The sequence below is a fragment of the Ovis canadensis genome, chromosome 11, assembly GCF_042477335.2.
Source record: "Ovis canadensis isolate MfBH-ARS-UI-01 breed Bighorn chromosome 11, ARS-UI_OviCan_v2, whole genome shotgun sequence".
In the NCBI taxonomy this organism is placed as follows: domain Eukaryota; kingdom Metazoa; phylum Chordata; class Mammalia; order Artiodactyla; family Bovidae; genus Ovis; species Ovis canadensis.
Window position 1 is genome coordinate 39638093 of NC_091255.1, and position 27933 is coordinate 39666025.

Consider the following 27933-nt stretch of genomic DNA (forward strand, 5'->3'; position numbering starts at 1 on the left):
TGAATGGAAAGGTGCAGAAAGTTGGAGTCGCTGTGTAGAAGGGAGGAGATGACACATGTCAGCAGGCGGGAGAATCAGAGAGGTAAAAGATGCAGGATACGGGGAATGCAAGGAGCAGTGGGAAGGCAGCCTTTTATGTAGCAGCCTGGATGGGAAGGGGGCTTGGGAGAGAATGGATGTATGTATATGTATGGCTGAGTTCCTTCACTCTTCACCTGAAACTATCACAGCATTGTCTGTTAATGAGCTATATATACCCCAATACACAATTAAAAGTTCAAAAAAAAATAACAAAATTAGTCTTAAAAAAAAAAAAAGAAGGTGGCAGGCATGAATTGACCATGCCACGAGGGTGCTGCGTGCAACAGGCAGGGCATCACTTGGGGATGGAGACCCTGTGAGGTCCCGGGTACCCCCGCAGAGCACACGGCACACAGCGCTGGCTTATGGAGAGACACACCAGCAATATCTGCATATGCACTCACTTGGGAATGAAGCGGGCTTCCCTGGTGGCTCAGATGGTAAAGAATCTGCTGTCAATGCGAGAGACCTGGGTTCGATCCCTAGTTTAGCAAGATCCCCTGGAGAAGGGAATGGCTACCCACTCCAGGATTCTTGTCTGGGAAATCCCATGGACAGAAGAGCCTGGAGGGCAACAGTCCATGGGGTGCAAAGAGTTGGATATGATTGAGCAACTAATACTTTCACTTAGGAACAACACAGGCTGAGAGATAAATTACTCTGGAAATGCCTGGGATGATGGAGCTCTTTGTGTTGGACTGGAGAGACACTTCTTCATTTTCTTTTCTCATCTCACTTTCTCCCAACAGTCAGGGCGCACCTTAGAGGAGGGGAATGAATTTCTGAGGCTCCCATCCTGAGATGCCTCCAGCATCGCGTCCACAGTGATGTGTCCTGTCGTTGATATACATCTGTAACATATCTGTGATATATATTTAAGCCCCAGATCTTTTTTCCCTTTAATCCATTTTTCCTACAGTTGAGTCTATAGTTTCTAGAACAGGAGCTATATACAATGTCTGACGCATGGATTGATCATCTTTCTCTGAATTTTACTCACGCAGATGGCGGGTCTGCACTCTTCTGATAAGGCAGGGCCAAAGTTTCCAATTCCATCCCCAACTTTTTCCAAGTCCACTTCCGCAGTTTCAGAAATAACCCAGCCACCATCCTACGAAGATGCGGTGAAGCAGGTAAGCACACGATTTGATCTTCCTGGAAGAGCAGGCTGACTCACTGCATGCTGTGTTATATGATGCAGCTTCATGCGTGTAGGTTCTGTGGCCTCCCCCGCCGGAACAAGCAGACTGTCCAGATGCTCACTGTGAAGAAGCGTGGTGTGTGTAGAGACGCCGTGTGAGGCAGAGAGAGGAGGTTGACTTAGCACCCAAATGTCCAGACTCGGTGCCAGCTGCCACTGCCACAAACGCTGGTCAAGAATTCGACTTCTCTTCTGTGAAATGAAGATGATATCTACTGGATAAGGGTTCTAGATGACATAGCATTGATCACATTGTCTTGACACAAGATACGTACTCAAATATTAACACGTGAGAGTAATTGCTGGGGCAACCGTTTCTAAGGTTCTTCCTAGCTTCAAAACTCAGTGATCCCAGGGACTGAGATCCATGTATGCCTTTGTCCTCCTCATTCCCATCCCCTGGTATCTGTAAACATAAAATGGATCCTTTGTGGTTTCAAAAGAAAAGAACAAGGCCAGGCAAAGTGGACTTCCACAGACAGAGCTTACTTAACTCAGATGAGCCAGAGGGGAAGGTGTGTTCCCTACAAGTGCAATGGGGAGCCAGAGGTACGGGAGCCACGTCCTCAGCAGCCAAACGGGAGGCAGATCCAAGTCACTTCATTTCTTATTTTCTTTATTTGGGTCCTTTCTTCTTGGTGAGCCAAAGGTTTGTCGATTTTGTTCGCTGTTTGAAAGAACTAGCTCTTGGATTTATTGATTTTTTTTTCTATTGTTATTTCATCTCTATCTTATGTAATTCCTCTCTGCTCTTTAATGTCCTTCCTTCTGCTGAGTTTAGGTTTTGTTTGCTCTTTTTCTAATTGTTTTTTTTCCCCCAGCCCCCTTCATTAGTTGCTTTTTTTTTTTTTTTTGGCCACACTGCATGGCATAAGAGATCTGATTCCCCAACCAGGGATAGGACCTCTGTATTGGGAGTGCAGAGTCTTAACCATTGGACCACCAGGGAAGTCCCTCTAACAGTTCTAGATGATAGGTTAGGTTGTTCATTTGAGATTCTTCTTATTTTATTGAGGAATTTTGGTATCCCTATGAACTACCTCTTAAGAACTGTTTTCACTCCATCCCATAGATTTTGCATGCTTGTGTTTTTATTGACATTTGTCTCTCCGTTCAGTTCAGTCTCTCAGTCATGTCTGACTCTTTTCGACCCCACAGACTGCAACATGCCAGGCTTCCCTGTCCATCACCAACTCCCAGAGCCTGTTCAAATTCATGTCCATCAAGTCGGTGATGCCATCCAACCATGTCATCCTGTATTGCCCTCTTTTCCTTCCGCCTTCAATCCTTCCCAGCATCAAGGTCTTTTCCAATGAGTTAGTTCTTTTCATCAGGTGGCCAAAGTATTAGAATTTCAGCTTCAGCATCAGTCCTTCCAATGAATATTCAGGACCGATTTCCTTTAGGATGAACTGGTTGGATCTCCTTGCTGTCCAAGGGACTCTCAAGAGTCTTCTCCAGCACCACAGTTCAAAAGCATCAATTCTTCAGTGCTCAGCTTTCTTTATAGTCCAACTTTTTGACTAAGTCCAACTTTTCCTTGTCTCTAGGTATCTTTTAATTTCCTCTTTGATTTTATCACTGACCAATTCCTGTTTTAGTAGCATGTTGCTTAGCCTCCACTTAAGCATTTTTTTCCATTGCTTTTTCTCTGATTAATTTCTAGTTTCATGACATTGTGATATGAAGATGCTTGATTGTTGAGGCTTATTTTGCGTCCTAGCCAAGTCACTTCAAAGTGATAAAAATGGCCATACTATTTATATATTAAGGTGCCCATCTCCTGAAATGGAAACTTCTCAAACAACTGAATCTGCTCTGAACGACTTTGGGCTAGGGATCATTCTGCCTCCTTTCCCCCCTTCTCTCGTTGTGTCAGATTGTTTTATTTAGTAGTTTTCCTGTCCAAAACTCATGCTACCAAAACCTTTAGCCAGTTATCGTCCGTATTCATGAAGGCCAAAAGGTGGAACCAACCCAAGTGTTCATTGAAGGATGAATGGATACATGAAATACGTATTCTATACATACAATGAATATTGTGCCTGCATGCTAAGTTGCTTCAGTCGTGTCTGACTCTGTGCAACCTCATAGACTATACCCCGTCAGCCTCCTCTGTCCATGGGATTCTCCAGGCATGAATACTAGAGTGGGTTGCCATGCCCTCCTCCAGGGTACCTTCCCCATCCAGGGATTGAACTCAAGTCTCTTATAGTCTCCTGCATTGCCAGGTGGGCTCTTTATCACTAGGGCCACCTGGGAAGCCCCACAATGAGTATTACTCAGAATTAATAAGGAAGGAGATTCTGACCCCTGCTGCAAAACCTTGAAGACATTGTACTAAGCTAAATAAGCCAGCCATAAAGGGAAAGACACTGTGAAAGTGAAAGCGTCTCAGTCGTGTCTGACTCTTTGCCACCCCGTCGTGGTCTATACAGTCCATGGAATTTTCCAGGCCAGAATACTGGAGTGGGTAGCCTATCCCTTCTCCAGCGGATCTTCCCGACCCGGGAATCAAACCGGGGTGTCCTGCATTGCAGGCGGATTCTTTACCAACTGAGCTACTAGGAAAGCCCCAAAGATACTGTATCAGTCCACTTATGTGAGATACCTAGAGTCATCAAATCCACAGCAACAGAGAACAGAACAGCGGTGTCCAGGAGCTGTAGGGAGGAGGGGGTGGGTAGTAGTATTCAGTGGGGTCAGGGTTGCAGTTTTGCAAGATGAAAAAGTTCCAGAGCTGAACGGTGGTGCCAGCGGCACAACCATGTTAATGAACTTAATGGATTTGCACTCTGTCCTCTGAAATGGTTAAGATGGTAAATTTTTATGTTGTTTGTAGTTTACCACAAAAAACAAATTTACCAAAAAAACAACAACACTGCTAACCAAACCTAATTAAAAAACCTGTCATACTGCTTCCGATGATTTCCTACAGAAGCAGTCGCTACATTTTAATTTCTCTGTTCTCCTTTGGTTAACTGGCAACAGCAAATGACCCGGAGCCAGCAGATGGACGAACTCCTGGATGTCCTCATTGAAAGTGGAGGTAAGATATCAGGATGCTCTGCCCCTGTGTGCACTCTAGGGTGTAGATGCTCAGGGCCAAGGTCAGATGCTCATTGTGAGTTGGACTAAAGAGCCATGTCGGGATGGAGTGTCCCTGCCTCTGAGCCTCCTGTCCAGGTTTGGAGCAGATAAAAGAAGTCCTAGAGAGTGACCCCCTCATCACCTTTGTCCCATCGTCCTCAGAAAACTTTTCTGCAATCGTTTCAACAATTTTCACCTTTCAGCTTGGTCCTTGTTTTCCTAAGTGTTTTTCCTGCTAAACCATTTCCCCCTACTGTTCTAATCCCAATGTCCCTCTCTTCTTATTATGAGAAGAAGGAAACAGGTAAAGCAAGTCTACTCAAAATGAATCTCCCACCAATGGGCCCTTCATGTTCACACGTCATTCAAGCAGTGTCAGTGACCAGTGTGTTCTTTTCTGCCTCCTTTTAAGTCATTCATTTACTTCTTTTTAAACAGTTACATAGTTGTGCCTAAAATTTTAAAGCATGCAAGTGACTATGATCATGTAAGGAGAATGTGTGGATAAAGAGAAAAGACTCCATATTGGAGCCCTGAGTTGTTGCTGTTTTTCAGTCCTTAAGTCCAACTCTTTGCCACTCCATGGACTACAGCACACCAGGCTTCCTTGTCCTTCACTATCTCCCTGAGTTTGCGCAAACTCATGACCATAGAGTCAGTGATGCCATCCAGTCATCTCATCCTCTCTCATTCCCTTCTCTTCCTACCTTCACTCTTTCACAGCATCAAGGTCTTTTCCAGTGAGTCAGCTCTTTGCATCAGGTGGCTGAAGTACTAGAGCTTCGGCATCAGTCCTTCCAATGAGTATTCAGAGTTGATTTCCTTTAGGATTGGTTTGCTCTCCTTGCTGTCCAGGGGGCTCTCAAGACTCTTCTCCAACACCATAGTTCGAAAGCATCAGTTCTTCAGTGCTGAGCGCTTAAGTGACAGCATTGAAAGTTTCAGAGAACTAGGTCCATCGCTGGACCAGGCAGAGCCTCCACCTTTAGGGGGTCTACTGTCTGGCAAGAGAGATGGGCATCATGCAAGGAAACAGGCAGTTCCCCCCTTGTAACAAGAGGGAAGAAGAAAAACATGGGCACAGGTGTCTGTATCGTTGTTAAGTTTCATGATGGAAAGATGAGCAGGTTCCTATCAGACACCATTATATTTTGTATTTAAACTTTTTATTTTGTATTGGGGTATAGCCGATTAACAACATTGTGAAAGTTTCAGGTGAACAGCAAAGGGACTCAGTCATGGATATACATGTATCCATTCTCCCCCAAATTCCCCTCCCATCCTGGCGGCCACATGATAACACTGATCAGAGTTCCCTGCGCTACACAGTAGGTCCTTGTTGATTATCCAGTTTAAATATAGCAGTGAAGACACCCTTGTGTTTTTAATGAAGCATGTGGCAAGGTCTGCAAACAGGGTGTGGGAGTGGAGCCTGGGAAAGTCCAGGAAAGAAGAACAGTGATGAGTTGATCACAAGAAACAACAGTAGGCTCACCCTCTCTCCGTGCCTGAGTGCATGCGTGCTAAGTCGCTTCAGTCGTGTCTGACTGCAACCCTATGGATTGCGGCCCGCCAGGCTCCTCCAGCGACCTTCCCAACCTAGGGATTCAACCTGTGTCTGGTACATCTCCTGCGTCTTTCACATCTCACAGTGGGGATGGCTGGCTCTGTATCACTAGTGCCACCTGGGAAGCCCCCTACTAGGCAGTATTAAGTGCTGACTTAACATCGTGAATTTAAAAATGAACTGGGCAACTTCACTGTGCAATTTTTTTCTCAAAAGTCCAGAAAATCCTGGAAGGACTCGGAGAAAACAGACGGTCAGATTCATCCAGGTGTGGGATTTTGCCAAGGGAGTACGGTGATGGAAGGAAAGGGCAGGGGGATTGAGGATATATGTGAGAGTAATTAGAGTGGTGGATCAAGAGTACAGACTGCACAAGGGAAGAAGCAAAAGCCAGGAAATTGCCTGGTGGTCCAGTGCTTGTGATGCCGTGCTTCCACTGCAGGGAAGGTGGGTTCCATCTCTGGTTCAGGGAACTAAGATCCTGCATGCCGCACGTAGTGGCCAAAATAAATAGAAACCAGAAGAAGCTGATGGATGGTGATACAATCGTGGGGTCAGTAGACTGGGGTGACTCAAAATGGCTGAGAATTTGTCGTCAGAGGGTCCTTACGAAGTGAACTTCAGGAGTGGGAGGCGATGGACAGGGAGTTGGAAATGGTGACTGAAACTGAACTTTCAGAAGATGCAGTGTTTGGGGCCACAAGATCCAGGGTGTGTCCAGCAGAGTGGCAATGGCAGCAGCACTTGCATTGAGGGGGATGGGGTGTCAGGGAACCGAGAGGCCCCCTGGACAACAAGTCACTTCCGGGATGCTGACGTCACGGAGAATGACAAGAGTTGAAGTGGAAGAAAGGCGGTGAACAGGGGGTAGTTTTTTGAGGATGATGAGGAGGGACCAGGAGACAGGGCTGGGGGGCGGGGTGGACTTTGAGAGCAGGATGACCTTCAAAACCACTGAGGAGTTATAATAAGGAGTAGGAGAAACGATCAGGCAGTGGTGGCAGGAAAGGACCTGATGACTCATCTTCTGGCTGGGCGGCAAAGAGCCCCCAGTGAGGGTGCAGTGAGGTTGCAGTGTCTTCAGGGGCAGCCAGGTGTCAGTGAAGGAGCAGGTAAAAGCACCTGCTCTGAGCGTCTGATAATCACAGAGTGGAATTTCCAGCAAGAGAGGGTTTGGGGAGAGACCCAGGGGAAGAACTTGCAATGTACAGAGTGGTTTAGGGGTGAGACCGGGTGAAGAGCCGTGACCCAAGAAGCATGGCCATCTCCTTCTGTAAGTCATTCATTCAAGTGAATGAATCAATCTTTGAATGATCACGATCGATTGAAAGCGATTGAACAATTCCCGTTGTGTTTCACCAACAGAAATGCCCGCCGACGCCAGAGAGGATCATTCATGTCTTCACAGAGTCCCAAAGATCCCCGGGTCTTCTCGAAGCCCCACTGGTGCCCTCCCCAAGTCCTCGGCAGCCTTTGAACCAGCGTCCACAGGAGGCCAGCTCTCCTTTGATCACTTCGGTGCTGACAGCGACGAGCACCTGGAAGTCTTATTAAATTCCCAGAGCCCCTTGGGGAAGGTGAGCGACACCACCCTTCTGAAAATCGGGAGTGAGGAGCCTCCTTTCGACGGGATGATGGATGGATTCTCAGGGAAGGCTGCAGAAGACCTCTTCAACGCACACGAGATCCTGCCAGGCCCCCTGTCCCCCATGCAGACTCAGTTTTCACCCTCCTCTGTGGACAGCAGTGGGCTGCCCTTAAGCTTCACAGAATCTCCTTGGGAAAGCATGGAGTGGCTGGACCTCACGCCGCCCAGCTCCACCCCAAGCTTCAGCTCCCTATCTACTGGGGGCCCCAGCATCTTCAACATTGATTTCCTGGATGTCACGGATCTCAATCTGAATTCCCCCATGGACCTCCACTTACAGCAGTGGTAAACACCTGATGAAGTGCTAAGGAAAGCCAAGAGGAATCCCATCGGGGAAAGCACATGACCACAAATATTTACATTCTTCCAAAGAAGGAGGAGCTGGAAGAGGAGGAGGAGAGGAAGAAGAGGGAGGAGGAAGAAGGGGAGGAGGAGCTGGAGAGAATGAAAAACAAGCATGGAGACTTCTGTGACAACCAGCAAGAACAAACAGGAGTCTTTTTTTTAATAGATAGATAGTGTAATATTTGCCAACATTCAGTAACTGTTATTGATTTCAGCAATGCTTTCAAAATTATGTTTTTTTCAGATCAAGAATGCAAAAAAAGTTTTTTTTCTTCCAATGCCTTTCAAACACTAATCTTTTTTTCTAGCTTGTATTTTGTTCAGGCACTGTTGGGGCATAATCTCACTTTGTAAGCTTTTCTCATGAATTTGTTACTCCTACCATGGAAAGAAGTTGTAAGCTCTCTGGGGAACACACAGAAGCCAGTCCTTCAAAGGTGATGGAAGTCATATCCCAGAAGGCTGCTTCTCCTGTCTCCGTCACCTGCCTGTCAAAACAGAGGTCCGGGCCAGTGTCAGGTTCTTAAGGCAGAACAGAGGGACAGGACCAATCCATTCCCAGGGAAGTGAAGTGAACTCAGTACCCCTTGGCTACAAAGCTGCCCCCGCTACAGTGACCCCAACCCTGTACCCAGGACTCCATGTGGTCACTGATAACAACCAACCTACCTTTGGCCCAAAGAACCCCACCTGGAATTTCCCTTTCTTAACCAGTGGCCGGACCACTGTCACTGTCTCCGTGGTGATGTGTGTGCTCGGTTGCTTGGTTGGTTGTGTCAGACTCTTTGCGACCCCCTGGGCTATAGCCCGCCAGACTCCTCTGTCAGTGGGATTTCCCAGGCAAGAATACTGGAGTGGGTTGCCATGTCCTCCTCCGGGGGATCTTCCCAACCCAGGGATCAAATTCCAGTCTCCTGCATTGGCAGGTGGACTCTTTACCACTGAGCCACCTGGGAATCCCCACCATGGTGTTAAGCATTGTGAAACAGGAGAGAATCCTAAGGCAAGAAGAGAGACAAAACCTCCTGCCATTCTCCAGCACAACCTCCTTTAGTGTCAAAGACTAGAAACGACCATGTAAGCAAATCAGAAGTATCTCTCTGGTCTCAAGAAACTGTTATCAGGAATAATGCAGACAGCACTAAAGAACATCATTTCATGTACGATGGGAATAAACACAGTGGGTTACTATTCATATAACAGGGTAATTTATGGACGTTCGGCTTCTCTTTTTATTTTCTTATTGGAAGGAGGGGTTCACCTCCATTATCTTTCTCCCACTCTACTTTTCTTTCAAATTCTCCATCCGTTCTCTCCCCTCTTTTGAAGATCTCCCTTTCTCTGCCCCAACGTTGGGAGAAGAGGATTTCATCCATTTATCAGCTGTCCTACTGCTAATAAAACCATACGTTAAAAAGCTGAAAGTCAAGGTTCTCCTGGGTAACTCATTCTCCATCTGCATAATAACTTGCTGTAAAAGGAACTCAAAAGAAAGAAATCGAAGGAAAGAAACCAATGATTCATTCCGTCCATCAGTCATGAAGCTGTCCCTACCCTCATTTGGTTGGCAATCACTGATTTGGGTTGCTCTGGGGAAAACCGGAAACTGTTACACTGTAAAGGTAAATACAAAGTGTAGTTCCAAGGAAAGAGTATTTTAGGTCTGGGTTTCTGAAAGAAAACAATCGCACGTTGAAAAGGATGGAAGGAAAAACAGACGATGGTCTCCTGTGCATTCCTCACCACTTCCCGTGCTTTTGCTGGGAGTTGAAAACTTAAATTGCAGGATCGTCTCTAAGGCTCACTGTGGTTCTAATGCACGGATTCATAGTGTTGCATGCTGTAGAAGGTAGCTCTCGCTGTTTTTATTTTTTATTTAAATCACTAAGGCACTGTTTTCTTCTTTTGTAAAAAAAAAAATGTTCACTGTGCACTTACAGAGAAAATAACCAGACATGTTGTGATTTTAGAAGTTCTCTTTTTGAAAAAAAAAAAAATTTAGAAGTCATTCCATTGTTAACCTGTTAACATGTGTGAACACAGAGTGTTTTTGGTGATTGCTACTCTGAAAGCTGCCGTATCTTAATGAGGGGGTGGGGAGGGCAGGAGGGGAATATATATATTATATATGTGTGTGTATATATATATATATATACACACACACACACACGCATGCATGTGTGTATAGATATATACATATGTATATGTATGTGTGTCTGTAGGTATGTGTGGATATGTGTATCCATATATACACATCCATATGTACATATACATATACATGTGTGTATGTGTGTGTATCTTCAAGGCAGTGCAACAGAGTCCTATACCAAAAGCCTTTAAGCCTCCATCTGCTGTGAAATGATCTTGCCCTTTCTCACTGCGAGTTCCCGATTCATCACCCAGACTACAAGTTGCTTCTATGTATGACTCATGGCTCCAACCCGGTGGCGCACAGCCACCTGCTTGCGATGAGCAAGCCCGTCCCGACAGTGACTGTGATGTGAAGAGGCGGAGCGTTCAACTTCGGTCACTGGAAAGGCCCTGCCTCCTCTCGCAGAGAGCAGCGGTGGAAGACGGCGGTCGTTTTACATTCCCTCATCTGCCTTGTGCTTTAGAAGAGCCACACGGTACATTTTCCACTTTGCTTTGATGCCTGTCATCAGAACCAGAGATCCCGAGGGGAACATTGCCATCTCGTCTTTGATGCTGACGCTATGGGGAGGGAAGCCTTCCTGACACATTCCTCGCCTTTGTGTGTCCTCAGACGTTGACACTTTGGGGGGATCTTGACAAAGTTCGCTGGTCAGTCCGTTTCTCATGTGCCAAGTTGTGTGAATTTTTTAATGTTATTTTTATCCCCCTTCCTTTGGAAAACAACCTCACAGCAATCTCTGAGACTCTGGTCTGAGTGTCAATTATTTTTTTTTTCCTTTGGGTATTTCTGTCTGAAGGGCTAGTCTTGGCTAGGAGGCCTCTGTCTTTGTAAGGCTATGCATTTTCATTGGGATATTTTTAGGCTATTATCTGGCACTGACATATACGCCTCACAGTTAACGAAAGATAATTTGCTGCTACAAACCAGCACACAACCCAGAGCAGACTCCTGGATCATTGCTTTCAACCTCCACCCACAACCCCCACCCACCATATTCACGCTCTCTTTCTGTAGATCAGATGTGAGATTTGAAAGATAAAACTGAGGATAAATGGGAAAAGGTTGATGAAGCTGGTTGCTCCCTGATCATCTGTGTAAATTTATGTTTCCTATAAGGGGGATTTTTTTTAAGTTCTTTTAAACTCTTAATTGTGTCTTCTGTTCTGGTGACAAATTGGGCATGACTAAAAGATGTACAGAGACTTAAGAAGATGGCCACATTCAAGTTTCCTCAGGCTTTTAGAGCCTGAAACTACCCACATGTGGTCCTCTCAAGAACCCCAGGATAAAGCTGTGATAAAGCTGACCTGCAGACATTTGCAGCTGCTCCCAACTCTGGTGCAGTCCTGTGGGTTCACCCTTATTCAACGGATTCAGGAAGTTCCTTTGCGCAAACACTTCCATTAAGCCTGTGCTCAGTAGAAGCCGTGCTTCTAACAGTGTTACTGGGATGACACACATTCTACTATTAGGAAAGGGAGAGGAAGGGGAAAGGAAAGAGGAAGGAAGGAAAGAGGGAGGGAGGGAAGGAAGGTCAGGTCACAGCCTCTCGGTTCAGCTGAGACATTACATTACGAAAAGGAAATTGAAAAGCTTGGGATGAGAAACCATTCTCTCCATGAAGTGATCGCCCCATCAGATAAGAAAAGCAGGAGGGTCTCCAGTTGAACAACCAACAGTCTGTGAACTGGTGGCCTTTGCCATCCAGAAACATTTATTTCCAATCTGAAAAAAAGGAGGAGGGGGATAAAAAATCTACCCCAAGCGTTCAAGATAGTCTTTTCTAAAGACCTGTTGAAGAGGTTTCTATTACCTCTTCTAGAAACCAATGCTGGTTTGGCTGAAAACTCCTGCATCAGATTTACTCATCCAGGAGATAATAACTTGATGTCTCACCTGTGCAGAGCACATCCCCTGTCCCAGATGTCCAGTACCACGTAGACTCTGTACAGATGGTTCTGATCTTGAGGGGCTGGGAGGTTGCAAGAAGCCTGGTAATTTCCAAGTCTTCCAACCAGAATCCCTTTACCTATGATGACAAAGGGGGTCTTCATTTTCCCAAAGCAGAGGGGCTTTTTAGCTAAAACCTACACTCATGCTGACATTTTTTTTCTTCTGTGATCAAACAGCAGCAACATATGACTTAGATGTCTTTCTACCACTTAAAACATCTGTTTGAGCTTTTAGGGTTTATCTTCATTGCCAGATACAGAAACATTTGGAAAATCAGAGAAGGACAAAGGGAACTTATTTTGTCCCATGCCTTCATCTTGATCTTCAGAACAAGCTCTCTGGACAAAAGGGGCACTTACAGGGTAGGGTGTCCATGGAGAGCCTCTATCTTTTAGGGAACAAAAGCTGCAGGATTGTGAGGGCAGCTTGGCCCCCCTTCAGGGCTTGGCTATGGTCCATAGATGCACCACGTTTGCTGTCAGCTGTAAGAGAACTCAGAGGGAAAGAGTCTGCAGTCTTAAGTTTTGTTATAAATCCAGTAGAAACCAGCAGGGCAGTTGAGATGCAGAAACTCAACTAGCATTAGATGATATTACTAGACATACAACAAGACAGTCCTATAAGCTAGAGAGCTGCTCAGCGTGGTGAGGAGCTGGGTTTGATTCTGGAATCCACATTTTCAGGGGAGCCCTGGCTAGGGTGAGAGTATGCATTATGACATGACTTTAAGACCGGAAGAGACCCGAAAAAATTTTCTCTATTACCTCTCAGGGAAATTGCTGTAGACTCATTGGGCTTGGTAACATGAAGAAGTTCCCTTCTGATGGTAGGAGTTGGTGGAATCTAAGTTTCTAGAATTCTATGGATTAAGACAAACTCATGGTGGTCTCTTGCGCTTCCTGCAGTCACCTTTGGCCTTGTGAGCTCCCTGTGTGTGCTTTAACAGCTCCAGAGGGGTTTGGGGATAAGATCATAGAATGATGGCAATCCTGGAGGCTGCTGTAATGTTTTCCAAAGGAGGGGAACCCACGCTGCTCCCCAGAGTTCTCTCCAATGTGCCTGCAGTGAGGAAAGAGGGCAGTGCACAGCTGGGTGCTTGAAATCCTGCCTCCTGGAAACACAAAGAGGCACTTTGCAAAGAAATCCAAAGAGCCAGCATATGTTCTCTGCAGGGACCCCGTGTGGTGGAGCTTTCACGTCGGCTCCTTCACTCAACTATATATAACTAGGAAGAAATGTGAGTGACCAGGAAGAGAAAAGAAGCAATGGCTAAATACAAAAGTTGGCATGTGTTCTTTTTTAAAAAAATATATGTATATTTTTAAATAAAATGTTTATTTTAGAGAGAGATGAAAGCTTTTTTCTTGACTATGCAATGTACCAGGCATTGTGCTGTTATTTTGTAAAATCCCCACAATGGTACCATGAAACAGTATCACGATCACCCCCAGTTTACAGATGAAGAAACTGAGTCTGGAAAAGCTGAGTTAATCACTTAAGGTTACACATCTGAGACCTGGCAGAACCAGCAATCATACTTTACTTATCTGCAGTGCTTCTGATCTCATACACTGTACGTCTCACCCACGCTAATCAAATGAGGACATTAGTGAGCCTACAGTTACATATATCCTATTAAAATACATGCAGTAAATTGTGAATTAGTTTGATAAATCACTGGTGCCCTCCTTATTCTACAGATGTAAGAACTTCAAGGGGAATTCAACGTACTGAATTCAGTACAGGAGAAATGATGGGGTAACAGTAGGTGTTGGAGTGAAAGTCGTAACTTAAGATTCTTTAATAAAGCCAAGTAGATGGTGACTCAACTAAGAAAAACAGCTGTAGGAATAGAGACTAAGGTGGTTTTGAAACATGTTAATAGAATGGAAAGTAGGGGACTTGATCATGGGATGGGAATGGCAAAGGAGAGAGAGGTGGATGTCTGTGCGTGCATGCTAAGTTGCTTCAGTCATGTCTGACTCTTTGTGGCTCCATGGACTGTAACCCACCAGGCTCCTCTGTTCTGGAGTTCTCCAGGCAAGAATACTGGCATGGATTGCCAGGCCCTTTTCCAGGGGATCTTCCCCACCCAGGATGGAATCTGCATCTGTCTCCTGCATTGGCAGGTGGGTTATTTATCACTAGCACCACCTGGGACGCCCAGGTGAATGTCCAGTGTATGTTAATTCCATTCACAGAGGCAAAAGGCCAGAGTGAGTAACCTTAATACGAAAAATTGTGAATCTGAGTGCCTGTCGCCTGTAAGACACTCAAGTCAAAAGCATTCACTAGAGAGATCTGGAACTCAGAGTACTTTGCACAGAGATTTAGAGGTGGCAGATACCAGCATTCGGAAGATCACTGAAATCATGCAGATGGCGGTGACCTACACAACCTGTGGTGTGATAAGGAAAGGGGATGCCAAGGACCACCAACACGGTTCGCTATTGGCAGAGGGGAGGAAGGGGCGGGACTAGGAAACCAGGAAGAAGACCGGAAGAAGGAAGTATCCCAGGCTCCAAGGTGTGAGAAAGAGGGAATCTTCAATCCTGTCTAGTGCTGCTGTTTCTGTAAGGTAAGGAAGAGTACTGTATGGTTTAATAGTAAGGAGGTGGTTGGTCGGTAACCAAGGTGAGAGCATCATGGGTACAGTGGTAAAGCCAAGTGGATGTGGACCGACGATTTGCAAGGCAGTGAAGAGGCCGTTCCCTGGTGACCTAGTGGTTATGATTCCGGGCTTTCACTGCGGTGGTCGGGGAATGTGACCCCACAGGTCATGTGCAGCGTGGCCAGAAAAAGAGGGGGAATGAGAAAATGGAGACTGAATCCAGGCATCACCTTTCAAGGGGCATAGCCACGTGAGGAAGAAGATGCAGAAGACCAGACCAGACAGAAATTTAAAGGACTGATTTTTCAAGAGGAGAGAGATTTGAGGTAATTTAAAAAAAGAATGAGAATTAGCTAGCACACACAAGAGAAAGCGGTAGCACATCCATGTCACCTGTAATTTATCCCCTCTACTGTTGATGGACACTTCAGCGGTTTCCAATTTTTGACGATTGGAAATGTTGCTGATACAATCCATTTTGGTACAGACATTACCATTTTTTTTTAAATTTATTTTTTGGCTGAGTTTTGCATCATGTGGAATCTTAATTCCCCAACCAGAGACTGAACCCATGCCCCTTGCAGTGGAAGCACAGAGTCTTAATCACTGAACCACCAGGGAAGTCTCCTTACATTTTGTTGCACATGTGAAATTGTTGGGTCATGGTGTTTGCCTACCATTAAGTCGTAGCCAGTGATGTAAAAACAGCTTTCTGAGGGGCTTGTCCGCATCCCCCTCCCATCAGAATACCTGAGCTTCGGCTGAGCTATGTCCTGACCAACACTTGGTTTTGCCTGTCTTTTTAGTTTTAGCCATGTTGTGGATGTGTTTTGGTATTCTCTGTAAAATCACCTGGCATCGATTGGATGACTAATCGGTTCAGCAACTTTTCATATTTCCTTGGCCATTTGGATTCCTATCTGTGGTAAGGTGACCGTTCAGGCCACCTGCCCGTTTTTCCTTTAAGTTACTTGCCCTTTTCCTGTTGTATTGCAGAACTCTTTATGTATTCTGGAGTCGAGTCTTTGACTATTATGTGATTTTTGCAAGTAACTTCTCCCACTCTATAGATTGCTTTTTTATTCTCTTAATGATATTATCTCATAAAGCAAAGTCTTTTATTGTTAAGTAGTATGAGAAGGAAATGGCAACCCACTCTAGTACTCTTGCCTGGAGAATCCCATGGAGGCAGGAGCCTGGTAGGCTACAATCCATGGGGTCTCAAAGAGTCGGACACAACTGAGCGACTTCACTCACTATGATTTTTAATGATTTCCTTTAAGGTGAGAAGTTTTGGTATCATGTTTAAGGAATCCTTCCTTACCCCAAGATCCTATAGAAAATCTTCTCACTTGTTCTTTATTTTGATTTTTATTTCTCTTGGGAAGAATAATTTTTTTTAGAGAATGGTGGTTGATAAACCTTTTCAGTTCATTGCCTGTTTAAAAACGCCTTATTTTTCACCCTTGTTTGTGAATGTTAGACCAGATGCAGAGTTTTTGAGTCCCACCTGAGTTACAACCTGTTTGCATTGAGCTCTGTAAATATTGCTTAAAATTTTGTTACACTGTTGCAAAAAGGAAGCTTGAGGGAATCAGCTTTTCTTCAGAGAGAAACTTCTTTTCTCTGAACAGTACTTATATACATTTATATATATCTTTGTATTTATATTGTTGTGGTGGTTTTATTTTAATTTGCTTATTGATGTATACTGGGTTTACAATGTGTACATTCCTGCTGCGTACAGCAAAGTGATTCACTTACACATATACTATATATGCATTCCTTTTTACATTATTTTCCATTATGGTTTATCGTAGGATACTGACTATAATTCCTTGTGAAATACAGTAGGACCTTGGTGCTTATCCATTCCATATATAAAATCTTATATTTGCTAACCCCAAACTCCCACTCCATCCCTCACCCAATCCCACCCCCACCCCCACCCCTTGGCCTTGGTGGTTGTTTCCATTGAGGTGTAATTAACATATTATATTAGTTTCAGGAGTGCAGTGTAATGATGTGATGTTTGCACGTACTGCAGAATGGTCACCACAGTAAGTCTAGTTAACATCCATGCCACACAAATTACATTTATTTCCTATGATTAGAACTTCTAAGATCTACTCTCTTAGCAACTTTCAAATATACCATACAGCATGTATCTAGCTTTGAAATTTAGAAATTTTACCCAGTTGCTTCTGGGGCCCCCACCTCTACCCGCTGCAGTAGTAGTTTCTGGCACTTGATGAATGATTTCAAGTTTGATTTGGGCTTTTCTGCAGCTGTGCAAAAAATCTTTTCAAGAATTTCCATGCTATTTTCTTCTTCATCATCTGCTCTGGAAATGCTATTACATATATATTTTTCAATGTTCTGAGGAAGATTCCACGTCTCTGCCTTTTCCCTTCTTTTCATGGAACCTTACCTCCTTCTTTCCTCTGAATTTTGGGAGATTTCTTCCAGCCCATCCTGGAATGGACCAGTCTGGCTTCGGGCAGTAGCAAATCTGTTATTTCCTGCCTCTATTGAGTTTCATTAGTTTAGAAGTCATGTGTTTCTTATCCAAGAGCTCTTCCTTGTTTAAGATGGCTCTTTTTCATGGCAGCCTGCTCCTGTCATATTAAAGCAGTGTTCTCTCTGTTCTCACCAGGAATACAAATTAGACTTTAAAAATATATTTCCCTTGCTTCCTGCTTAACTTTGTCACTGGAGGACAGTTCTCTGAATTCTCAGATGAGCTTCCCTGTTTTATGGAGGTAATAACCTGCAATAACAGCACAAGCATTTGAACTAGAAAAACCTGGCATCTCAATGGTGATGCATGAATGACTCTTCATAGAAACCCTCTGAGCTTTAATTTATTCGATGAGTGTAATAAAACCCTCATCCTAAAGTTCTTTTAAGGATTAAATGAGATGATGTATGTTGAAAGAATCTGCCTGCAATGCAGGCGATCCCGGTTCTATTCCCGGGTTGGGAAGATCCCCTGCAGAAAGGATAGGCTACCTACTCCAGTATTCTTGGGCTTCCCTGGTGGCTCAGCTGGTAAGGAATCCACCTGCAATGCAGGAGACTTGAGTTTGATCCCTGGGTTGGGAAGATCCCCTGGAGAAGAGAACGGCTACCCACTTTAGTATTCTGGCCTGGAGAATTCCATGGACTGTATTGTCCATGGGGTTGCTAAGAGTCAGACACGACTGAATGACTTTCACTTTCACTTTTAGCTATATGGCTTATTGTGCTTTCCTGGTGGCTCATATGACAAAGAATCTGCCTGCAATGCAGGAGACCTGGGTTTGATTCCTGGGTTAGGAAGATCCCCTGGGTAGGGAATGGCTATCTACCCCAGTATTCTTGCCTGGAGAACTCCATGGACAGGGGAACCTGGCAGGCTACAGTCCATGGGGTCACAAAGAGCTGGACATGAGTAAACAACTAATACCATATGATTTATTATTATTTTCGTCATATCTTGCCATCATCATTGTAGTCATCATCTTTATCATCATCTTCACTATTATATTTAATTACTGATATTTTTCTGTTTGTTCATTCTCAGAGAGGTCTGATTAGTCAGGATTTGGTGGCTGAGATGGTGGGGGAGGTGATCTATCAGAGATGATATTAGTCTCCATTTAATTTCCCTCAAGAGGTTAGCACACATAGTAACTTTTTCCTGGCCAGTTCTTCCCTGATTGAGAAATCACTGGTACCATTTTTTTTTTCCTGTAAGAACAAAATATATTATCATTAATATACGAAGTAATAATGACTGCTCCCTTAGTTTCAATGTAGCAAACATTTCACATGCGTGCCTTAATGTGTTTGATTTTCGTAACAATCTTGCAGAGTAGGAACTGCAGGTGTAGTGGTGACCAGGAGACAAGGTTCTTGCCTTCATTTTCCAGAGGAAGAAACTGAGTTACTAGACAAGTTGAGTAATTTGTCTTGGATCCCTCAGTAAGTGACCACGCCAAGACTGATCCTGGGCTCGTTTGTCATGTTGTGTTGCTTCATTAAAATTTGACACAGTTGCCATCGGAACTTACTGCATAAAGTCTCAGTTTTCCATTTCCATTGTATATATTCCTTATCATAATCAACACTCGTTGAATGTCTTCTATATACCCAGGTCTTATTTTGGGCAAAAAGAGGTCCGAGATGAAGTTTCTACTCTTAAGGTTGAGGTTTCCTATCTAATGACTGCTTCCATTTTCTGCCAATATAGCAAGTGGGATCTTTCCCTAATTTCCATGAATGAAATAGAATTTCTCTGGTGTGTGTGTGTGTGTGTGTGTGTGTGTGTGTAAATATATTTGAGTTATTTGAAAATGATATTGGAGGAAGAAATGAGTCAAAGCTACTGGCTCTAGTTAACTTTTTGGTCCCCAAAACCGAATTTAAAATTTACTCTAAATAAAGAGAATTAACAAATGAAGGAGCTTAGATGAAAATACAGTTGAATATTTCTACGCTTTGGGGATAGGGTAGGCTTTCTAAGCATTAAACTAGAGGCATAAAACATAAAGGAAAAGATGGATGGCTTTGACCATGTTAAAAATGTAAAATTCCTGGAAGACAAAAATCAACATTAGAGATTTTAAAGGGAGAAGGTCAAACAAAGGAAATATCTGACATAAGATAACAATAGCATTAGTGTAGTTGAGATACCTAAAGAGCTTTTTAAAATCAATAAGATAATATGGAGCCCCATAAGAGAAAACCAGGCTGAGGACATGAAGTGAGCAGTTAACTGAAGAAGGAATGCTCATAGCCTTGAAACGTGAGACGCGTGTTTACCGTGATAAAGAAGAAAAACCCTGCAAATTAAAAGAGCACTATAATGCTATTTCTCAGCTATTCATCAGGCAGGATTATTAAAAGTGGTAATATCCCATGTACGTCAGGGTGTGGGCAGAATAGGACATTTATGCATGGTAGATGGGCCTGCAAAATATTTCCATTTTTTCATCTAGAGGATAATTTGGCAACACAAGAATAATTTGAAAATGTGACAGATACACTGTGGTGCAGAAATTCTTCTGTTTAATTGACCCATAACTGATTAACAGCGTTGTGTTAGTTTCAGGTGCACAGCAAGGTGGTTCGGTGATATACATATATGTATATACATATTACACATATATGGTTCAGTTATATACATATATGTACGTGTGGTTCAGTTATTTACATATACATATGTATATATGTACGTGTGTGTGTACTCGGCTGTGTCTGACTCTTTGTGACCCCATGGACTGTAGCCTGCCAGGCTCCTCTGTTCATGGAATTTTCCAGGCAAGATTCTTGGAGAGGGTTGCCTCCAGGAGATCTTCCCAACCCAGGGATGGAACCTATGTCTCTTGAATCTCCTGAATTAGCAGGCAGATTCTTTACCACTGTGCCACCTGGGAAGCCCACAGACAGACAGACAGACACACACACACACTTTTTTCAGTTTCTTTTCCATTATAGGTCATTACAGAAGGCTGAATATAGTTCCCTGTGCCATATAGGAGTTGATTCTCTATTTTATAGATAGTTGCATGTATCTGCTAATCCCAAACTCCTAATTTATCCCTCCCCCACCCCCTTCCTCTTTGATAACCACTAGTTTGTTCTCTGTTTTTGTGAGTCTGTTTCTGTTTTGTAGATAAGTTCATTTGTCTCATACTTTAGATTCCACATAAAAGTGATATCGTATGGAATTTTTGCCCTGTATTTTGAATTCTGTTCTCCAGACCAGTACTGTCCAGTGGAACTGTCGGTGGTGATGTAGATGCTCTGTTCAACACTATCTAATATGGCAGGCACTAGTTACGTGTGGTTTGGGGGTATTTGAAATATGGCTAGTGTCACTCAGGAACTAAATCTGTAATTTTATTGAATTTAATTGAAATTTAAATAAGCACATGTCTTTTGTGACTTCTGAGTTGGACAGGGCAGCTCCAGCCAATGCTGGGGTGCAGAATGAAGATGCTAAAACTAATTCACGGGCTTCCAAGTGGAATATCAGATTTCAGAGGAAAGGGATCTCAGATAAATAGTACTACAACATTACTGAAGCAAGTAAGAAGCCCTTATTTTTGTTGGTCAAAGCAAGTCATGTGGTCACATTTAAGGTCCACAGGAGCAGGAAGTGTAACCCTGCCATAGATCAAAGTCAGGGATATGAGAAGCAGAATGTTCTTTCTCTTCCCCTTCCTTCTTCTTGTCCACCGTCTCTTTCTTTCTTCCCTCCTCCCTCACCTTCCTCCCCCTTCCCCTCCCCTGCCTCCCTCTCTCCTTCCTCTCCCCTCCTCCCTCTTTTCAGCTTCTTCTTCAAATGAGCTTAATTGAAACGTTCAATCCATTCTTCTGGAGGTAGAAATCAAATTTCAGGTAATCTGGGGCTTCTTCATTCCACACCTCAGCCATTGCTGCCTTCTCCTTATCTCTGTTGCCGACAGCATCATGCCCAGCTCTTTCGGTGCCTTTGTAGGCCCTCCTAGCACACACGCTCACTGCACATGGCACTCTAGGTTTCGGGCACTCCAGGTCCTCCATGTGGAGGGCCTCTGTCACCTTTCTGTATGACCCACAGCTATGTAATCTCCCTGTCTCCTGCCTTCCTGGACTCTACTTAAACTGTGACCTTGGGAAGGGGATGAGGCAAGTCACTTTCTTAGAGATTCCTTCTGTAGTAAGCTTAGACTCAGTGATGCTGCAGTAATGAACAGTCCTCTAACCTCTGACTTACAACAACAAAGGTATTATTTTTTTCACTCCAAATGGATAACTGTGACTCTGATCCACAGCAGCCCCCAGCTGCTCATTGCTGGTATAAAGAAAGAAGGGGGTGGATCACAAAATGACTCTTAAAGCTTCTACTTTAAAGTGGCATAAATCACCTCTGTGCATATTCTATGTCCAAGGAAAAAATCACGTGACTGATCTTGACCTCAGAAGAGGAAGTATCATCCCTTCCTATGGAGAGAGGCAGTGAAATTTTTGAACAATAATAAAATCAGCACATTTGTCATCAGCTTTTCCTCTCCCTGTCTCCTTTCCCACTCCCCAATCATCATCGTCAGTATCCCACAGCTTGGGGGTTCTTTATCTAGAATATACGGGGTAGGCTACTCTTCAAACGCTGCTATTTATGGCATAGACATCAACATTCCAAAGTCTGTAATCTTCAAACTCAAAACCCCCTTTTTTAAAAAAAAACTCTATTCTCTCACATGTGTTTCTGAAGTCTGCTTTGAGAGATGAAAAGATTTGACACTCCTTTCTCTTTTTTTCTACACTGTCATCCCCTCCCTGGGGTAGGAAGCAGAAAAAGCCCTGGCTGCTTCTTGAATGGAGGAAAAACTCATAGGAGAACAGAAACCTGTGAAGAAACCATCAGTTAATAACATATTATTAGACCACAGTCTAGCAGGGTAGGCTGCCTTTTGAGGAGAAGCAGAACAGAACTAAAATATCTCAGCATTGAAGGCAGAGGCTGACATGATATCGGAGTCGTCTGCCGGAGTTCTGGAGGACAAGTGCTGTCCACTAGAACTTTCTGAGATGGTACGAATCTCCTAATTCTGTGCTGTTCAACACAGCAACCCCCTAGTCTCATGGGGCTATGAAGCCCTTAAAATGTGGCTAAGGTGATGGAGAAACTAAATTTTATTACTTTTAACTTTTAAAAGTTTTAATTGGAGGATAGTATTTTTTTTTTTTTAAGATTTTTTTATTTGTGGCTGTTTGGGCTCGTTGTTGCTGCACAGTCTCTTCTCCATTGCTGGGAAGCGGGTGCTGCCCTTTGTTGTGCTGTGCGCTCTGCGGACTTCTCACTGTGGTGGCAGAGCTCGGACTCCTGACACATGGGCTCGGTAGTTCCAGCTCCTGGGCTCTAGAGCACAGGCTCAATAATTGTGGCAAGAGGGCTTAGTTGCTCTGCAGTATGAGGGATCTTCCAGATCAGGGATCGAACCTGTGATTCCTGCATTGGCAGGCAGATTCTTTACTACTGAGCCACCAGGGAAGCCCCAATGTTTTAAAATTATTTTTTAATTTTTAGGCTGCACCAGGTGGTGTCCAGGGATCTTAGTTCCCTGACCATCTATCGAGCTTGTGCCCCCTGCAGTGGAAGTACAGAATCTTAAACACTGGACCACCAGGGAAGTCCTGAGGAATTACATTTTCAATTTTAATTTCAATAGCCATGTGCTGCCGTGACTGATATACTGGACACTCTAGACATTACGGGAGACAGTGCTACTATTAATAAAAGTCACCCAGTGTCCTTACTGCCTCACTATTATTTATACATAGAAAAACATGCTGTGACTTGGTTTTTTAAAAAAATTCTCAAAATGGAAATAACTTTAGTTTGTAGAAAAATTATATTGACATTATAGGCATAACTCAGTTAAAAGCAAATAATGCCTTAACTTATTAATTGGCTAGAGCTGCTGACCTAATAAGCTGAGGCTAAATTCACGACTTAATTAAAGATTTCATGTTCATTCAGCCAAGACATGCCTCAAACCATCTTTCGTTCAGCTGGTCAGCAAGATACTTAGAACCATATGTAGGACATCTTGAGACTATAATCAACCTATGCAAAATAGCCCATTGCAAAAAAAAGTTCTTTCATTTGTCAGACTAGTAATTCTGCTGTAGGAAGAGCATTTCTCTCTATTGCAATCATGCTAATCTTATTTGTAGGAAATGAAGAGGACATAATGTACTATATAGAAATTTAGATGTTACTTGATTGTTGATAGTTTAGCAAACAGATCTCTAACTTTGCTATCTCTCAAGCGGTATTATTTCTCTATTGGAGATGAGAAAACTGACTTAGAGAGGGTATGTACTTTCTCCCTGAAGTGAGGTGAAGTGAAGTCACTCAGTCGCATCTGACTCTTCGCGACCCCATGGACTGTAGCCTACCAGGCTCCTCCGTCTATGGGATTTTCCAGGCAAGAGTGCTGGAGTGGATTGCCATTTCCTTCTCCAGGGGATCTTCCCGAACCAGGAATCAAGCTCGGGTCTCCCGCATTGCAGGCAGACGCTTTACCGTCTGAGCCACCAGGGAAGCCCCTAAGCTTTCTTTCTCCCTAAGGTTATATAACTGGTATTTGGAGTTGTAATACTCATATCTCTTTGATCCAAAGACCCTCCCACCCAACACACTGCTCTTACTTGGTAGATGATGATAAAACCTAACTGAAGTCACCATTGTTTTCCAAAGGATAAAGGCTGCAGAAGGTCATGACCCCTTTTCAAAAGCCAACTGATGCTAATGCGCCACCACCATGTAGGATGCTGCTGGCCAGTCACAGCTGATGGCACTTGGTCTTCAGCAGTAATAGGGACATGAGGCTGGAGTCTAAGCCACACAAGAAAGTGATCCCAGTCAAACTGGAACCCGTGATCATGCCACTATCATTTTATTGGCTTCTGGTTACCTACTAGGTTTGTTGAGAAGCAAGCATCACACTTCTGGGATGTATGCTACACCTGGTGCAAAATCTGCCCAACACTCTTGCCCCAAGCTTAACCCAGGCCCTCAGTGTTAATCATCTGCAGCTTTATGAGCCATGTTCTTGCAGGCATGTCTTCCTTCTGGGAATTCAAAGCAGCAACACCTTACATTCTCTTAAAATACAAACAGGTGGTTTCCAGAAAGGAGGGTGGGAGGCAGGGGGCGAAAGAGGTGAAGGGGATTAAGAGGCACAAATCTCCAGTTATATGTCAGTTGTTCAGTTGCTCTGTTCTGTTGGACCTTTGCAACATAAGGGATATGGTCAGTAACATTGTAATAGCTTTGTGTGGGGACAGTTGGTTACTAGATTATGGCGGTGATCGTTTGCAAATGTCAAATCATCATGTGAGACACCTGAAGTATTAGTCCCTCAGTCCTGTCCGACTCCCTGCAATTGCAGACTGCGAGGCACCTCTCTCCATGTTCTCTAGGCAAGAATACTGGAGTGGGTAGCCATTCCCTTCTCCAAGGAGTCTTCCCAACCCAGGGGCTGAACCCAGGTCTCCTGCATTGCAGGCAGATTCTTTACCCTCTGAGCCTCCAGGGAAACCCAGTACACCTGAAACTGACATGATATTGTACATGCCCTGTATTTCATTAAAAAGAAAAAAAAAGGCAATGGATGCTCCTTATTTGCTGTTGTATTCTCGGTTCCACTTTGCTATTTCTAAAGCCGGAAAACAAGGGCAGAGCCGCTGGCCCCACGTGGACACCCGGGACCGTGGCGAGGTGGGCGCCGAGCCGCGGAACTACAAGCCCCAGAATGCACGGCGCCCTCTGCACAGGCGCAGCGGGGACGCCCCCCCTCCCGGGCCAGCCGGTCAGCGGCCAGCCTGCGGAGACCCGGGTCCCGCGCCGTAGCTGGGCTAGGGGCAGCGGCCGGGGCGGACCCGGCGGCGGCGCCCAGGGCGGCCCGGGCGTGGCCATGAGGGCGCCGCGGCTGCACGAGGAGTAGGCGGTGGAGCCCCCGGGAGGGAGCCGCGAGCGGGCCAGACGGCTCGAGAGGCTCCGCAGTGCCGCCGCCCGGGAGGCTCGGCGCGGGAGCCATGTAACCCTGCGGCGGGCTCCGGGCTGCTTCGTCCTCCCCAGCTCCGGGCTAACGCGCCAGCGGGGCCACGATGAAGAAGCAGTTCAACCGCATGCGCCAGCTGGCCAACCAGACGGTGGGCAGGTAGGTCACCCGCGGGCCGGGCGCGCGGCGGGGCTGTATCCCCCTGCGCGCGCAGGTAGGTGATGGAGCGGGCTCGCCGGCCCCCGCCGGTCCTCTGCCCTAGCTCGGGGCGTCGCTCGCGGGCGCGACCCCTCCTCCCCGAAGTTCTCTCGGACCCCCGAGCCATTCTGGATCTCTGCCCGCCGCTCCGGGGCTCTGGTTGCCAAGCGCGAAGAATGACGCATCCTTTACCTGCGTCCCCAGCTGCCCCTTCACCTTGTCCTCCCTGCACCCCCCCCCCCCCCGCCCCCCGGGACTCCCTTCACCCTCTGGCACCAGAGCGTCCTGGAAACAGGTGTTCGCTCTGATCGTGCTGGAGGCCGCCGACCCGCGGTCGCTCTTCGAAGATGCATGCCCCTCCAGCTCCGAGTTCGGGGCTCCTTGGGGGGTCCGGCGGCGCGGGGAGGGGGGGAATGTTGGGCCTGGTGGGTCGGCTTGACAGCTGAGCCTGCCCCTCCCGGGGCTCTGGCTGTGCAAGATGCTGAATCTCTTTTCCTGGCCGGGTTTGTCGAGGTGTTAGGTGGCGGGGAGAGATCGGTAGGGGTGGGGGCCGCGGCAGGGAAGGTGCTGGTGGAATGGCGCGGCAGTCGCTCGGTCCTGACACTGATTTCAGTGGCGGCTTGCTGGGGGTGGGGCGGCGGGGGTGGCGGTGAAGGCTGCAGAAGAGGCCCAACTCCTCTGGAAGATGAGATAAGCAGAAGGAAGATCACAGCCAGGTAGGGGAGGCCAGGGGCGGGGGGAACCCCGGCCCCAGAGTTGGAAAGAACCGGATCCTAGCGCAAGACCCCGCCGCCGACTGTCATCACCAAAATGGGCTACATCTGGGCTAGTGTCTCCTGGGGCCGCTGTGTGGGGTGCCGGTGCCTGTTCCTGTTACATAAGGGTTCCGGTGAGTCTCTTCCCAAGCTCTGCACACAGACTGGTTGGGTAGAGAGGGTTTTTCGTGAAACTTCTGTCCCTGGAGAGAGATTTCCGTTGCTTCTGTGGCCAAGGAATTTGGGTGTGCTGTCTTAAGGCCGGCGAAAAGAAGAGAACCCAATCTTGGGTGCAATTCAAGTGCAAGCTCAACACCTCGAGGGCCCTCCACTAGGTTTACCAAGAAACCAAATACCTTTACTGGGTGGGAAATGGAGCCCCAGCTGGCATCTGGCCAGTCGGGAGTGTGGTCCTCCTGGGGGGGCACTGAACACCCTTCTAAGCACGCTGCCCTAATTACTGTGGGCATTTGGGCGCAGGGGGGATGCGGGCGGCTTGTTAGGCTTCCAGATGGCTCCCAAGCAACCATATCTAAAATGGACTTGGATGCATTTTCCTTTTTCCCAAACACATGTGCTTTCACAGGGGGGAGAATTTATGAATAGCAGAGTCAGATTAGCCTAGATTTCTGGCATGGTATTGCCACAGATAGAGCCTCACGTGGGCTGCCTTTCCATATGTTGGATGCGGAAACCGTGTTTTCCTGTCTGGGTCATTTAGCAGATGATGGTCCAGTTGACCTGTCTTTAGTGATTGACTTCTGCATCACCCCAGGGGCTGGCATAGGTCTTCAGGTCTTCACACCAGACCAACCACGTGACCAGGGACCTATAACCTTAGACCTGGATCTCCCTTCTCACTTGGTCTTGAGGTTCCACTTCGGTCATCGAAGCAAAATGTTAGCAAGGTGTCATGCTTTCTTCCCAGTACCCCTAAAACACAGCTGTTTCTTTTCAGGACTTGTTTCAAAGTAGAACCTTGGGCATAAAACCTGATTTCCAGCCTCATCCATGGATGGAATGACCAAGGGAGAATGGAGGTTGGGTTTCAGCATAGGTACCAGGTGTTCTTACTAATTTGAAAGCATATTCTTGGAGCGCCAAGCAGCTGGTCACTAAGAGGTGCTTTCCACTTGTTTATGGAGACACTGGTGATTGCTGACGTATGGATGAATTTTGACTCTTTATCAGGTAGCGTTGGGACCAGCTCACTGTTGTGTTAATCACTAGTCTCTCTCCATTTTGATGACGTTCTGAGTTGAGTGAACCTTTTAGGGCAAAAACTAGTTTGTATTATTTTGCTGCTGAAAAGGCTTCAGTGGCTTTTCATTGCCCTGAGCGCCCCAAATCTTTCCAGGGGCCTACAAGACCCGGCCAGACGTGGCTCCCTTCTGGTCTTTTCATTCTCCTTCTGTTCCGCTGACCCCTCCCCTCCTCCTCTGTGCTCCATCGACGGCGGCCTTCCTTGCCCCAAACGCACCAAGCTCACTTCAGTCTGGGGATCTTGCTCCAGGTGTTTCCCACTTTCCCTGCTTGGCTAAGGGTCTGCTCTTCCTGCATGCCTCTTCCTCTTCATCCAGGTCGTTGCTCAAAGACTTGAGAGGGCCCCTTCCCCTCTTCCCACTCCCCCCATCATCTTGTTCATTTTTGTCACAGCACTCATCGCTCTTTGAAATGCTCTTCTTTTTCATTTTTTTTTTTTGATTTCTTACAAGCACGAAACTGTAGAATGTACCTACTGCTGTTGTATGCTCAGTGTGTATAGTGCAGTGCCTTCTAGGCAGTTGG

The 27933-nt window shown here is 45.6% G+C and overlaps 2 protein-coding genes across 6 annotated transcripts in view; both read left to right on the forward strand.

Annotated features, from left to right (window-relative positions):
- MYOCD (myocardin) overlaps positions 1-10827 on the forward strand; it is an 85785-nt gene extending 74958 nt beyond the window's left edge. For all 3 annotated transcript variants that reach the window (XM_069603584.1, XM_069603581.1, XM_069603583.1), the window contains 3 exons: positions 1086-1214; positions 4274-4331; positions 7305-10827. In XM_069603584.1, the coding sequence (XP_069459685.1) occupies positions 1086-1214; positions 4274-4331; positions 7305-7876 (759 nt within the window). In that variant the 3' untranslated portion in view covers positions 7877-10827. The remainder of the gene's footprint in view (positions 1-1085; positions 1215-4273; positions 4332-7304) is intronic.
- A 14132-nt stretch (positions 10828-24959) lies between these two features.
- ARHGAP44 (Rho GTPase activating protein 44) overlaps positions 24960-27933 on the forward strand; it is a 116878-nt gene continuing 113904 nt past the window's right edge. The window contains exon 1 of one of the 3 annotated variants that reach the window (XM_069542909.1): positions 24960-25351. In XM_069542909.1, coding sequence (XP_069399010.1) covers positions 25299-25351 — 53 coding nt within the window. In that variant the 5' untranslated portion in view covers positions 24960-25298. The remainder of the gene's footprint in view (positions 25352-27933) is intronic. The other 2 variants (XM_069542911.1, XM_069542912.1) reach the window with 2 other exon arrangements.